This window comes from Anarhichas minor, unplaced genomic scaffold, assembly GCF_050575085.1.
Source record: "Anarhichas minor isolate MPS153535 unplaced genomic scaffold, ASM5057508v1 ptg000021l, whole genome shotgun sequence".
Classification (NCBI taxonomy): domain Eukaryota; kingdom Metazoa; phylum Chordata; class Actinopteri; order Perciformes; family Anarhichadidae; genus Anarhichas; species Anarhichas minor.
In genome coordinates, this window is record NW_027466467.1 from 3,121,168 (window position 1) to 3,135,216 (window position 14,049).

The 14,049-nt window shown below is 42.5% G+C and overlaps 1 protein-coding gene and 2 non-coding genes across 3 annotated transcripts; all 3 read right to left on the reverse strand.

The window, feature by feature from the left end:
- Nucleotides 1–1,756: 1,756 nt before the first annotated feature.
- ahcy (adenosylhomocysteinase) lies at nt 1,757–12,530 on the reverse strand. The gene is made up of 11 exons (XM_076096134.1): nt 12,405–12,530; nt 9,988–10,178; nt 8,440–8,515; nt 7,887–8,039; nt 6,808–6,920; nt 6,249–6,456; nt 5,293–5,380; nt 5,050–5,167; nt 4,783–4,905; nt 4,054–4,125; nt 1,757–2,976 (listed from the first exon to the last, which is right to left on the reverse strand). Exons 1-11 carry the CDS (start codon nt 12,430–12,432, stop codon nt 2,845–2,847), a joined length of 1,302 nt encoding a protein of 433 aa, XP_075952249.1. The 5' UTR covers nt 12,433–12,530; the 3' UTR covers nt 1,757–2,844.
- LOC142955027 (small nucleolar RNA SNORA17) lies at nt 7,271–7,403 on the reverse strand. Its single transcript, XR_012955778.1, has one exon. It is a non-coding gene; the product is annotated as a small nucleolar RNA SNORA17 (small nucleolar RNA).
- LOC142955028 (small nucleolar RNA SNORA17) lies at nt 8,118–8,250 on the reverse strand. The gene has a single exon (XR_012955779.1). It is a non-coding gene; the product is annotated as a small nucleolar RNA SNORA17 (small nucleolar RNA).
- Nucleotides 12,531–14,049: the final 1,519 nt, after the last annotated feature.

The window sequence follows — 14,049 nt, forward strand, 5'->3', positions numbered from 1 at the left end:
AATTCACTACAAATCACTGATTTCTGCTGCTCCAGTGAATGTTCCAGATTAACATTTGGCTTTGAGAGCAATGAGTGTTTTGTGTAGAGATGATACTGAAGGAACAGAGGATCTTTGTTTCGTGCTCCCAAACCCAGTTGTTCTGGAAACAATTCATGGAGCGATTAAGTAGCAAATCCACAGCGATGATTGATCATAATCCCGGCAAAGACAAAAGAAAAGAATGGACCTTATGATTATTGTTTTACTAATTTTAGTGAAAGTCTTTATTCAAGAGGCAAAATATGTAAAGACCTACAGACCGAATGTCCTACAATAATGAAGCGCAAATATAGTAAGTCCCCGAAATTATTAGAATCCAAACATGCCAAAGATATACTCTATATATATATATATATATATATACTACTGGAAATGATCTGACCCTATAACCCTATATTTGCCTAATCTTTTTTAATTACATTTATTTTTCTACCTTGTTTTTTGTATGTTATTTTATTCTGTATGGTGTTTTTATCTGCTCATTCTAGAGGATGAATTTGTAAATGTATTGATAACCTTATTTGTAACTTTATCTTGTGAATTAAAAAAAGAAATGACAGTTCCTGCTGAGAACATAACGCTGCACAGCTTTGTGATGGATCCACACTGCACAGCGTCACACTGTCGATGCTTTAGTTTAAATATAGTTGTGAGAATGAATGCCGCATATGTAACGTTCGGCATATTGAGCGTCAGTTTTCCCACGACTCACATCTTGTTGCCTGTATCCTCCGTGTAATTCATTATAAATATTAGTTCTGGGTTCTTCACGCCGTTGGTGGTGCATCCCACCGCAGCAGCAGAAAGTCAATGGAGTGATGAACTGGCCCCTCCGGTGTGGGCGGGACTTATTCAAGCTTTTTATTGTCCTTATTAATCCACCATTAGATTGGCTCGCACTGGCTGCCTTCTTCGCACGATTAGTTTATTGCTGATGAGCCAGATTGGTGAAAGGTTGGTAGGTTTATGATTGTAACTCAGATGTTGTATTGATCTTGTATTCGTGCTCTAATATATAATTACAATACATGATTGTGGGAGATTTCTTGCAAACAATGTTGCTCTGCATGTTGCCTTTATGGATGGAATACATTTACAGATGTGTTAGAGAATTATTTGGCTGTGATGTCATAATTAAACTTAATGTTAGCCTTGATGTTGATGTGGCATATTAACAGATCAGAAAGGTTGCTGCCCCCTGGATGCGTGTAGCTCAGCACCTGTGTTTGATCGAAATGTTTGATGCCTTTATTCAGAGGACAGCGTGCCACAAGGTCCGCAGCTGGGTTCAAACCAGGAATGTTCCATCTTGCTTTAACTGCGTGTATGCACCGCTTTAGCATGTCAAAGTTGAACTATGAAGTCTGATGGATGTTAACAGAAAGGAAAATATAAAATGTATTAAAAAAAAAAAAAAAATAAAATGTATTAAAAAAAAAAAAAAAAAGTATATAAAAAGGTAGAACTGATCATGTATAAAATGCAGATCAGTTGGTCCTTTTCCAAATACGATTGATTTATGGAGGGAGTTTATTCCGACCAGGCATGTGTTTCCACTTTTTTCTGGACTCGTCTCCAGATCCCAGCAGTCATCATGAGCAGCACGCAACTGACGTGAATGAAAACTACAATACCCAGCAGAAAAGACTTCATTGCTAACTGTAAACAGCAGGACTTCACTTGTCAAAAAGATCTGTTTTCTCACACAACCACGAACAGTCCAGTCACATGTTTTATTTGTCACACTTGACAGTTTGTAGCCATCGCGTACGAGCGCTGCGTTTCAGGCGTTAACCGTAGAGAACTGTGACCACCGCTGTAACGTCGCCCTGACGGCTACAGTGAGGAAAAGAAAGAAACCGAGGTGGTGTTTGGTCCTTTAAGTCAAATGAAATAAATCACAATTAATAAAAGAATCAAGCAACAGAAATAAGACTTTTTTTTCTATGAGGTAAAAACATGTGCTTTGGTGGATCCTTTGGCAGCATTGCTCCTTTACCAATAAACCAGGATATTAGTAAACACACCGAGAAACACCGAGCATCTTTCATAAGTGCTAACACAGGGCAGCGTTGATGTCAACATACTGGAACATGGCCGCTGTACTAAACCGTTTACCTCCATTTATTAAAAGAACACCTGCTGCGATGAGCTCGGGTGATAAACAGCATGAGGGTTTATTTTATTCCATTAATGGAGAGTGGACAAACTCTAAGCAGCCACAGTAGCACTGGGTGTTTCAGAGGAGTTGATGAGAAAGAAAGACGGTGGACGACTGAAGACGTCACATGGGTCGAGAGTAAAACAAGATGGTGGTGAGACAAACAAATATGCTTTTAGTTGAAATACAAGTTTCTGATGTTTCGAATGGTGCGCCTGAACAAAGAGACGTCAGCTCCCTCCCGATGAACTCCTGCATAAAGCTGCTGATGACAGCTTTGGCTCGATGCAGTGGTGATTCAACCACAGCCGTTTGGTAGAATAACTTTGATCTCACTGCAGTAAAGCAGAACAAGGCCTTTGGCTCCACACTTGAGCATTGTCAAGTGACACAGGATGCAACTTGTGAAATACATTTCTTTAGCATTGGATATGAAAAGACTAATTAAAAAAGGGGAAACAAACACAAACTGTCCCTCAGTATCCCTGAAGAGTTGACATTTGAGAGCCCAAAACCCCCAAAAACTATGCCCAAAGTGCAACCTGGCAAAGTGCTCCAAACACAGAACCCTGCTCCACCTCAACACCCAACACCGTTCCAGCCACACCACCTCCTCTTCCTCCTCCATCTCTTGAGGGCGCTTAGTAGCGATAGTGGTCCGGTTTGAAGGGCCCCTGGACGGGCAGACCCAGGTACTTGGACTGCTTGTCCGTCAGCTTGGTCAGCTTCACCCCCAGTTTATCAAGATGGGCGGCCGCCACCTGCTCATCCAGCTGTTGAGACAAAGAGAGAAGTTCCTGTTAGAAACGGCTGTTTGCTTGTTGATCCTTCTTGTGTCGCATACTGCATGTCTTCTGAGGCCGTTACGGCCGAGTATCTGTACACAAATCTTTCCTACGCATTGACAAACGTGTGATGAATTGGTGGTGGTACACCTGTGTAAGGTGTGTAAGGACAGACAGGACTTCATTTCTCACGCCCAACATCTCATTGACCCTCAGTTGAGCCCAAGCGATCAAGCAAACATTTCTCTGGAGCGACTAATTCGGCGCATTAATGCTCTGTAAAGTGATCCGGTTGTGTAAGAGCGTTCCCTCTTCTGTTAAGACGGCAATAAGTGTTTCGGTGAACATGAAAGACTTTCTATGGAAGGAGAGAGAGCCATCTTGGATGGAGGGAGACGTTGCGGGGGAATAACCCCGCTCCTCAAAGCTCCGTATCATCGAGCACCAAATAAATCTGCTGCATTCAACAGCAGCTTCCTGCTCCAGTTCCTGCCCTTCTTACGACCCGCGCTCCCTTTGAAGTGACTGTTCTCCATCACTGTACAAACATCACATCTGGGATTTCCTGCTCTAATTTTTTCTGAGTTTTTTTTTTTAGGCTCAAGTAAAATACACTTCACTTGATGAGATCGTCACTCGGCTTGATCTATATCTCGAATGTATCCGTTCCAACCTGAATAGACGTCTAGAGTTCAACGCTTTCATTAAATGAGAAGAAGACTCTTACCTCCAACAACACCAGCTACATAATGCCTTCAGCGTTTCAAAAACAACCTTTCCCGTGGTCTGAGATCATTATCAGGGACCGAGATCAAATCTGGAACGTGAAGACTGAAATGCCCCCCCGCGTCAAGCTTTCAGACTCTTCTTCTAATGTCTCCACAAAAGGAAAGAAGACACCGGCCTGGCTTCTCCAAGGTTATAACTGTCTCTCAGGTTTTGGTGTGAATACATGGCATCACCAATCTGCAATCATTGCATGTTGTCCTGCAGACTAGAGGTGGATATTCATGTCTAAGTGACGCGCTGCATGAAGTACACAGTATGATCAGTGTGGCCTCTGACCTTCTTGGGCAAGAAGTAGACTCCAATGGGGTATTTGGAGGTGTTCTCCCACAACTCGATCTGAGCCAGAACCTGAAGAAAGAGACAAAAACATTTAATGAAGCAGAGTGGATGCAGCTATAGTGTCATCATGTTAACGGCCTTTACACACCATAAATAAATAAATAAATAAATACTCAGCTGCTAATACATCAAAACTATTCATACAGGTAGTGATGTAAAATGGTGACAATCGCAACCTTTTTTTTTTTTAATAAAAGAGGTTTGAACAGATGCAGGCAGAGGACAAACTACCAGGATCCTATCGACCCAGAGCAGCGTCTGCAGTCTGAGGTAAACTGTTTAAACTAAGCTGCCATTACCAGTTCATTTTGTTTGTGGCGAAATGCTCTCGAGTTCCCTCCAGTAGATAATTAGTGTATATATGTCCAGGGCTTTTATTGTGAAAGACAAGAACCTAAGGAGTAGATTTGGTCTGCGCTGATTTTGTCAAGGTAGAAAGAAGCAATAAAGTTTTGCGTCTTCGTTCAGACTATGTGACCTCAGCGCATGTTTTGAATAAGTCTATGTAATATTCACGTTATGTGAAATTATTAATGACAAAAATGTGCAAATCAATCGCACAAAAAACGCGCCGGTGTGTCAAAGCCTTTAAGAGAACTTCAGCGTTTTTACTGCATGTGTGGCAGCCATCTTTTCTCTTCTCTGGTTCACACAAACTCACTGTACCTGATTGGTGAAGGAGTTGCTCATGACGAAGGACGGGTGTCCCATAGCACAGCCCAGGTTGACCAGTCTGCCCTCAGCCAGGATAATGACGTGACGGCCGCTCTTCATACGATAGCGATCGACCTGAGGAGGAGGAGGAGGATTACAGCTTCTGTGATGGTTCAGGACGAGGGTCAACCGAGCGACAATACAGAAGAGAAGCCAAACTCCATCCATGCGCCTCAGGAAGCTTAAGCGTTACAGTAAAGTCTGTTGGAGTCTTCCTACCTGAGGTTTGACGTTGATCTTCTCTGCAGCGTTCTTGGTGAGCCAGCCTATGTCGATCTCACAGTCGAAGTGTCCGATGTTACAAACAATGGCATCGTCCTTCATGTTCTCAAAGTGACTGAGGGAGACAAACAGAACAATAATTATAATGAGGCGTGTTGGGGACATTTTCATACAATGAAACTTTGAATAAATGAAGCATACAAATGAAAGTATCATTGCAGATCAGTTGGTCCCACTTACTGTCCCAGGATGATGTCCTCACAGCCGGTGGTGGTGACGAAGATGTTTCCTTCCTTAGACGCCTCATCCATGGTGGTGACCTCATAACCTGCAGAGCAACAGGAGATGGGTTTATTCTAGTGATCACGTCTGTCGGGTTAAATCAGCAGATCTTTATCGTGAGCTTATTTTTTAGGTGGTGATCCAACTTATGACAGGCAGGGAGAGGATGTCAAACGTGTACATATTGTAAAGCCCTCTGAGGCAAATTTGTAATTTGGGCTATACAAAAATAAATTGAATTGAGGTCTCTATGAAATCATCTTATGACAAATTGATCATGTGATATGATAACGAAACCACGAAACTAAAAGCCAGCAGTGATGCATTTTAAAGGATAATGTAGCTTTCTACTTTCTTGAGCTGTAACATGTAGCACATGCTACCATGTGACGTGACTTCGGGGTGTGTTCAGTGTTTCCACAACATGGCAGTCTATTTAAAAACATTCAGAAACTACCAATTGAAGATGATCCTGAACAGAACGTGGCCCTTTTTTGGAGAGCTCTGATAGATATAGTTCATTCTCAGATATAATATTTTGATATGATTTTACTAGACAACCATTGGACTTTACTTTCCATGAGTTTTCCATTACTGGAAAATTGGTTTTCCAGGTTTTTTCAGGACGCGAGGGAACAATGGGCTGTGGCCGAGCAAAGCTGGTTGAGGATCAGCAGAGCAACACTTTGGGGGCATTGCGTGAGCGGCCTCCATCAAGTCACTTGACTGTTTCAACCACAGCTGCTTAGCCCGTTGTACATTTGTTTTTCATTTAGAGAAAACGATGGTTTACACTGTAGTTTGATATCACAAGAAGAGATTGAATTCTCAAATAATAGGTGGTGTTTTGAAGAGAGAACTCTCTCCCTCCATAGCATTAAAATACCATTATTGTTTTAACCATCATCACCTACCCTCCATGGCTGCCTGCAGGGCATTGATGGGGTCAATCTCTGTGACGATGACGCGAGCGCCGAACCCGCGCAGAGCCTGGACGCAGCCTTTGCCCACGTCTCCGTAGCCCGCCACCACGGCGACTTTACCGGCAATCATCACGTCTGTGGCTCTCTTGATGCCGTCGATCAGGCTCTCCCTGCAGCCGTACAGGTTGTCAAACTTACTCTGCAGGGTACGGAGAGAGACAGAAGACATTATTACATATCATTAATATTAGTCGAGCTCTTCTCCCAGAGAGATGGAAGAGTTCCCACTGAGCGCCTGGTGTCAGATTCATACATTTTTTTACATAAATTTCCATAAGTCAGGGCAATTCTCATGACCCCCAGTTCAGGGCCATTCAATTGAGCTGTATAATCTACTGTAAGCATTTCATTCAATACAGAGGGCAATGAGAGCATTTATTTACAGACAAACCCCTCATTCAGTCCAACAACAACAAAAAGGTGCATTTAATACACTATTCCTCCATTATCACTGTCCTCCCTCCAATTACAAAGATCACAAGTTGCTCACCTTTGTGACGGAGTCGTTGACGTTGATGGCGGGCATCTTCAGCTCGCCCTTCTTCAACATCTTGTACAGGTTGTGGACACCTGTGGTTGTCTCCTCTGACAGGCCACGGATACCTGAAACACAACATCAGAACATAATCTCACACAGTTCACCTCAACAGAACAGAAGGTATTACACTGTGCATGAAGCAATAGTGAGTTCAATAAGAACTTCTCATGTTATACAACACTAGCAATTAAAATTGGTTGCCAGGCCGGCAAACAGGCATCAGCTTTAGGATGCTAAATGAAAATAAGTTACATTTTGAGTAATTAATATACTATGCAGTTAAACACCAGCATAATATTCTTTGTAATTTGTGTTTAAGATCAAGAATATGTAAACGTGAACACACTGTATACAAAATAATGCAGTTGTCGTCATGTTTTTCAGATATCTCATGTGCTTATCTGCCTTCTATCTGATAGTCGGTGAGAGCATCACTCCGAGTCCTCAGTGAGTTGCTGAGTCTCAGTGCAGACTACCACCAGTCTCTCTCTGCCACCTGATGACACAGCGTCAACACTCAGTTGGGCTGCAACGTCTCAACGGGCATTAAATCAAATATGCAACAATATCAGGCGAGCAATATGTTATTCTTTTTTTTTTTTTTTTTATGTAAATATTTATCATTTCTTTCTGGCAGAGGCTGAGCATTTGGAATACCAGGAGGAATCAGCTCCAAGTTAAAGGAATAATCTTTGGAAACTTAAACTAATACAAGTTAATGCAACATGAAGAAGTTGCCCTGTGAACCAGCTCGTGTCAGACCACTGACGCCACCTAGTGTCCAAAACTCTTCCATACAGCTTAAACATTCACTCCGGCGTAACAGAGTGGGAAATCACCACCAGCCACTGAATTCTGGGACATCTTCTCGTCAAAATTAGTTTCAGAAAATGACCCGAAGATTATGTCTGTTAACTACTGAACTGAGTGGACAGGCGGGAAAACAGACGTCAGAGGATCTTAGTTCAGGCTTCACTGAGATCATTCACAGACAGCTGCTTCATGATGAACCGGTGAGTAAAGAAACCAACCTGCCAGCAGTTTGGGATACTTCTGGTGGACCATGTTGGTGAGGTCTCCTCCGTCGTCCAGGATCATGTTGAGGGGCTGGCCGTCCTTGAAGTACAGAGTCTGCTCGATGCACCACACGTACTCCTCGTCCGTCTCTCCTTTCCACGCGTACACTAACCAACAGAGAGGGACACGTGAGCTCATTAGCCTTCTATCTGAGAGTCGGGCGAGACGACTGACAGCGAGTCCAAGTTGTCGGTGAGAGCATCACTCCGAGTCCTCAGTGAGTTGCTGAGTCTCAGTGCAGACTACCACCGGTCTCTCTCTGCCACCTGATGACACAGCGTCAACACTCAGTTGGGCTGCAACATCTCAACGGGCATCAAGTCATTCAACATCCTTTCTTATTCGATCTTCCCGTAGTTTATATTTTCCCTCAACAGAAAATCATCATCAATCTCTAATTCAAAGTATTTTGGCAATAGAGCAAGAAAGTCATAATACACAACTGGTTGACCTGGTCGTTCTATAATTCAATAGACAGGTCACACAGGTGGAGTTGGTCTGCGGTACCTGGAACTCCAGTCTTGGCGATGGCGGAAGCAGCGTGATCCTGAGTGGAGAAGATGTTGCAGCTCGACCACTGAACCTGAGGAGGAAGAGAGGAGCGTCAGGAAGGAGACGACGTCATTTCACCGACTGTTCACCTGAATTAATCTCCTCAATATTATATAATATACAAGAATGCAACACCTTCTGGAGGCAGTGAATATGAAGCTATAATCACTTCAAAACCTCTAGTTGTTCAGTGCATTTACATGAAATTAGTGAACCTGTTAACCCTGCAGTAACTTGTTTTATAAAGAGCGTATAAACTACATTTCTTGGTCACGTATCCACTTAACTGGGTTTCTGAGAGGGTTCTTAAAATGTGAAGCAGTTTGCTCGTTTACTACCAACAGTCCTGTCACGCTGCACGTCTTCTCTGTAACGCGATAGTTAGGGCCGGGCAATATGGACAAGATCTACCACGCTATGGGTCCCTCACTGTACCAGCAAGAAATGAAAGAGCTGCCGTTGCTTTGTGAACTCTGCTGCCATCTAGTGTTCAAAACTCTCCACTGCAGCTGGAAAGAAATCTTCACAGGGAAATGTAAATGTTGAGATGCATGTAAAAGTGGGTTTAATCGTCAGGTTTGTACCAATAAACGAGATACTACTGTAACGGAAAAGTCAAGCCAAGCTGAATTTAAAGTTGACTTTTTAGAATATAAAGAAAAAACATCAGAAAAGGTAGTATGGATGAAAGTAGATTTGCAAGTGATACCAAATTACAGGGGGGGGGGCAAAGGTTGTTATTTATTCTGCTGGTTCCTGCAGGATGAAAGCAGTCCTGGTCAGACAGATAAAAACCAACATGAGAACAGAACACACCGGCCTTGAGACAGAAAATCCCAGACTCACTGAAACAGTTTGTTTGCACAAATGGATCAGTAACTACTGCTGTAGTGCACTTTAGCAAGGCAGAAAGCCGAGGTCATAGCGGGTTATGAGTAAACCAAGTTGCTCTCTTCTCTGACGACGCTTATTTGAACGTTACACCTTCATGCCACAAAAGCTCATTTATTCAAGTGTTAAATCTATTGGCCTGTAATTCACACAATCTGTTAAAGATGCTTCATATGAATGAATCGTAAAGACTAACGGAGACAATCTTGAAGAGAGAGTTGCGTCTCCTAGAAAACTTTAACTTGGACTTGAAAATGGACAACCAAAAGTCATAAAACAAAACCCACGCTCACCGCAGCGCAAGATCAAATACGACAGGGCTCTCAAATAAAAAAGGAAAGTGTGTTTATTTTAGAATCTGTACAACTCTTCTCTCCTTGCTATTGAAATATTACAACTGCACCAAATCACAGCATCTGGAGGCCATGCATATTGTGTGTGTGCAACTTCAGATCACCAAGACCAGTCTGATGCATCACATTAAGGGGATTTCATCAAATCTAAATATTCTTCTGCCTTTGATACCCACACCAGTTTGTGAATTGTGCCTCTTCTCCGGACAGATGATCAGTGGATACTCTTGATTATTAATGAGCAGCTGGTAAACCTCACCTCAGCTCCGAGGGCGGTGAGGGTCTCGATGAGCACGGCGGTCTGCAGGGTCATGTGGAGGCAGCCGGCGATGCGGGCACCCTTCAGTGGCTTGGACTTGCTGTACATCTCCCTCATCTTCATCAGACCGGGCATCTCATTCTCCGCAATGTCGATGGCCTTGCGTCCCCATTCGGCCAGGCTGATGTCAGCTAGGAGAGAGAGGGGGGGGGGGGGGGGGGGGGGGGGGGCAGCAGGATGTTAAAAAAATAAAAAATAAAAAAAAATACCATTTAAATTTCTGATACACATGAACATAGTCTCTCTCTGTTAACCATGCTGTTGCTGTACTGGAGAAAACCCACAGCTGCAGTCACTCCTTTCATTTCCAGACAGCTGCTGGTGTTTCATATGCACCAACAGCTTTCTTAGAGCAAACATGCTCTCCCCAAATAAAGGTGCAACTATGCTTTAGAAACATTACACTTAAAATGAGAATATAATCAAGTTTGTCTTTATATACCTACTGAAAGAATTAGCTACAACAACATCTGGGCGCCTCTCTTGAACAAGAGGTGATGCATTGCAAGTAACTTACTTAAAAGCAAGTGTCACGCCACAGGATTTGACATTGACAGCAAAAACCACTGACTTGTTCTTGTTTTTCTTGTTTCTTTAGCAGCACTTTCTCCCTACGATGCTTTGTACAAAGTGTGTTCTCCCCACCAATGAACCTGCTGATCATGTCCTCTGAAGCTAAAACTCTCCCTACAGACTAAAAGACACCGTTGCAAAAAAAAAAAAAAAACACAAGAAAAGGCTAAATGTAATTTGATAAAAACACATTATCATGATACAACAGAGAGCATCCAGACTCAACAGGAAGGTAAGCTGCACGTCTCTACAACGCTGCAGGCAAACCGGGATGCAGGATGGAAGTCCCAAAGAACAGGTTCACCACCACAGAGAGGCTGAAGCCTGTGCAAACACACCTCTGCACATAACAGGCACTGGCCTGAATGACCAGCCAGAGACCGGATTAGGAACACAGGTTCACACCGAGGTCAGAAAGGAGGGACTAAACTAAAAACCACCACAATCAGCTGAGTTAGCTACTGCCTGCACATGTGAATCATTGTGTGGTCCTGCATGGCTACATGAGCAGGGCCCCAATAAAGGCAATACAGGCATTGTGGTTCAAATCCCATCTAAAGCCTGCATTGTAGTATTGGCATTTGAAGTACATGTATCCACCAGGTGCACATGTCCTCATGACTCAACCTTTGTGTCAACAGTTCAAACTGGTCATTTGAAAAACAACAAAGCCGGGCGTAAATTAAAGTTAAAATTTGCTGTGTTCAAACCGAGGCTTTAAATGTTGAGTAAATTATAATTGCATCAATTAACATGTCAGGACTTGACAGACCGTCGGTGAGAAACTGACACTTGAATGAACGTTTGTGGAGAATGTTGAGACTTTACCCTCCAGCTATCTTGCAAAACACCCGCTTCCCAGCAGGCCAGCTAGTTCGGTTAACTAACAACTAGTTATTTAAATAGACAACATCTTCCATGTCACATGCATACCCTGACGTTTTCCACTGAATGCAGTTTGTTCTTCATTTCTAACCGCTTTTTAATTCCTAAATGCAACGCTTGCATTTATTTTCTGCTTATTTTTCCCTTTGTACGTTTCCTCTACATTTAAGCCTCATTTTCCCCCGAATTAATACATTTTAAATCAACTTTTAATCAAAAAGCATGAGGCCTTCAAAGCTGCTACAAAAAGAGCACCACGTGTAGTCCAGGCATTACTACGGTACAGCAAGTTGCATACAGTGCTGCTCAGTCTGTCTGCTCCTGTCAATCATGTACAAAACTGGCGGCGAGTCGCAAGGCATCACGGGAAATGTAGTTTGCAAACAGTTCGCGCAAAAGGGAGTGACGCCTCCCGGCTCCACTAATAAACTACAATACCCAGAGGATGTAGACGTCGTCTCTGTTCAGAGAAGCCCATGCTCGGTGCTTGTACTGCTGTTACATGTCGATTCATTCTCAAGATTTAAGCAAACTCTGCGAACTGCGAGTATCGAAACAAGGACATTTACAAGCCAGAAACTAAAAATGACTAACGGAACAACCAATATGTTAAACACTTGAACAATAATAACAACGCTACACAATTGACGACATGCTAGCAAGTTGACGTTAGCATTAACGACGCAAGGCTAGTCCTAGCATTACAACTTAAAACGGTGTAATTGGCAACAAATCCGTCAAAAATCTATTTATTGCACGATTAGCTCCGCATCGGCTGCTAGAAGAGCAACACGCACACTACCATGAACTTCCCAGCATGCTAGCTAACAAACCGTTAACCCTACTTGCCCCCAAAACACATCTTATAATAGCAGTTAAAATAATATATTTTGACATACCAACTTTGTAGTTAAGTTTATCAGACATTGTTGTTCTCCGGTGTTTTGTTTCGGGAAGGTTGAGTACAGCGGCCGACAGACGGATGCAGAAGAGGGAGGGACAGACACATGACGGCTCTCTTTTTATCCTCGAGGGCCCACATTCAAACTAGGTTACACGACGGGGCGTGTTCAAATCCGGATCTACTCTGGATTCCTATTGGCTGCGGCAGCTCCCGCCCCCGCGTGTGAGTGATTTGATTGGATAACGGCTGATGTGGGACAGCCAGCCAATGATAGCTTCAGGTGCATTGTGGGGGCGTGAGTTTTTAGAACAAGTTTAGTCTGGACCTAGTGATGTAGACCTTGGTTTTTTTCCCCATTTGGCAAATAAGTTAAATTATAACTATACAATGCTTTCATATTCTTTTTTCAGTAGTACTGGGGTTGAATGATAATGTATTGTAGGTTACACAAACACATTTTACCAAACACATACTGTAAAGTTCTAACTTGTACCAACAGGAATGTTGTCCTGCACGTTCTTGTGCAACTGAACTGGGCAATGGGTTACCATACCATAATGTAAGGTATTTGCTTTAGGCAGCGGTGGAAGAAATGTTCAGATCCTTTAAAGTACTACTACTAAACAATGAAAATACTCCACTACAAGTAAAAGTACTGCATTCAAAACCATACTTAAGTAAAAGTATGTTAGTATTATCAGCAAAATATACTTAAAGTATAAAAAGTAAACTACTCCTTATGGGTTAAAATGGTTTAAGATTTACTTAAGTCTAGTACTTGAATAAATGTACCACTGGCATTAGGGAAATGCACGACTGAATTACAAAAGTGTCAATCTGACATTATAACCTCATTTTGTGGCCCTATCTCATACAGGGGCCATGCATGTGATAACATTTTATTTATTTTAAACACTGTAATTATTTTTAGTTTACGCAACCTGCAGTCAGACACATGAGGCATTCAGATGAAATGGACCGAGCCATGTAATGTGTAATGTAAGCAAACACAATTTAGATGTCAGCCAGCCGAGTATCTGCCCTTTGCTTCTGCAGTTTAAAGGTATGTTTAGTCGGAGAATGTTGTGGAAAATGCTCCCGTACTAGAAGATGTTTAGTGGCTATTTGTAGGGCTTTATGTGCTGTATAAGCAGGAGAGGCAGCTGGACAACTGAGCAGGCCAGAGGAAAGTCAGTGGAGCCAGTCATTGCTGTTTAGCCAGAGCGGAGACAATCAAGACATAAGGTTTGGTTACGGAGCCAAGTATCTGCACTTTGCTTCGGAAACCGTGGGGTACCAGTCTGGCCTGAAAATGGCCAAGAAACTAAAAGACTAAAAATAAAAAAAAGTTGTTTTTTTAATGTGGGAAATAGTGAAGAACAATTAAAACAGAAGATTCGTCACCGTGCAAAGATAACAATCTTAGTAAAACATATTTATTAAAGTATATTAAACAATATTGTAATAATATTAAGAAGATCCTTTATTTGTATAGCAGATTTCATACAAAGAATACACCAATAAATGGTAATACGGTAAAGATAAACATTTAAAAGATATATAATATCAGTGTATGTACTAAAAATAGCCGTTGCCCAACCTGAACTCTGACCCCGGCCTTGGCCTTTGCCCCAGAATCT

Bases quoted from the DNA above. Each gene is read 5' to 3' on its own strand.
- ahcy (XM_076096134.1), bottom strand. From the start codon at position 12,432: ATGTCTGATAAACTTAACTACAAAGTTG. The intron at 8,040-8,439 runs GTACCGCAGACC...TCTGTTGGTTAG, and splicing joins CGCCAAGACTGGAGTTCCAG to TGTACGCGTGGAAAGGAGAG. The intron at 5,168-5,292 runs GTAAGTGGGACC...TGTCTCCCTCAG, and splicing joins GAGGACATCATCCTGGGACA to TCACTTTGAGAACATGAAGG.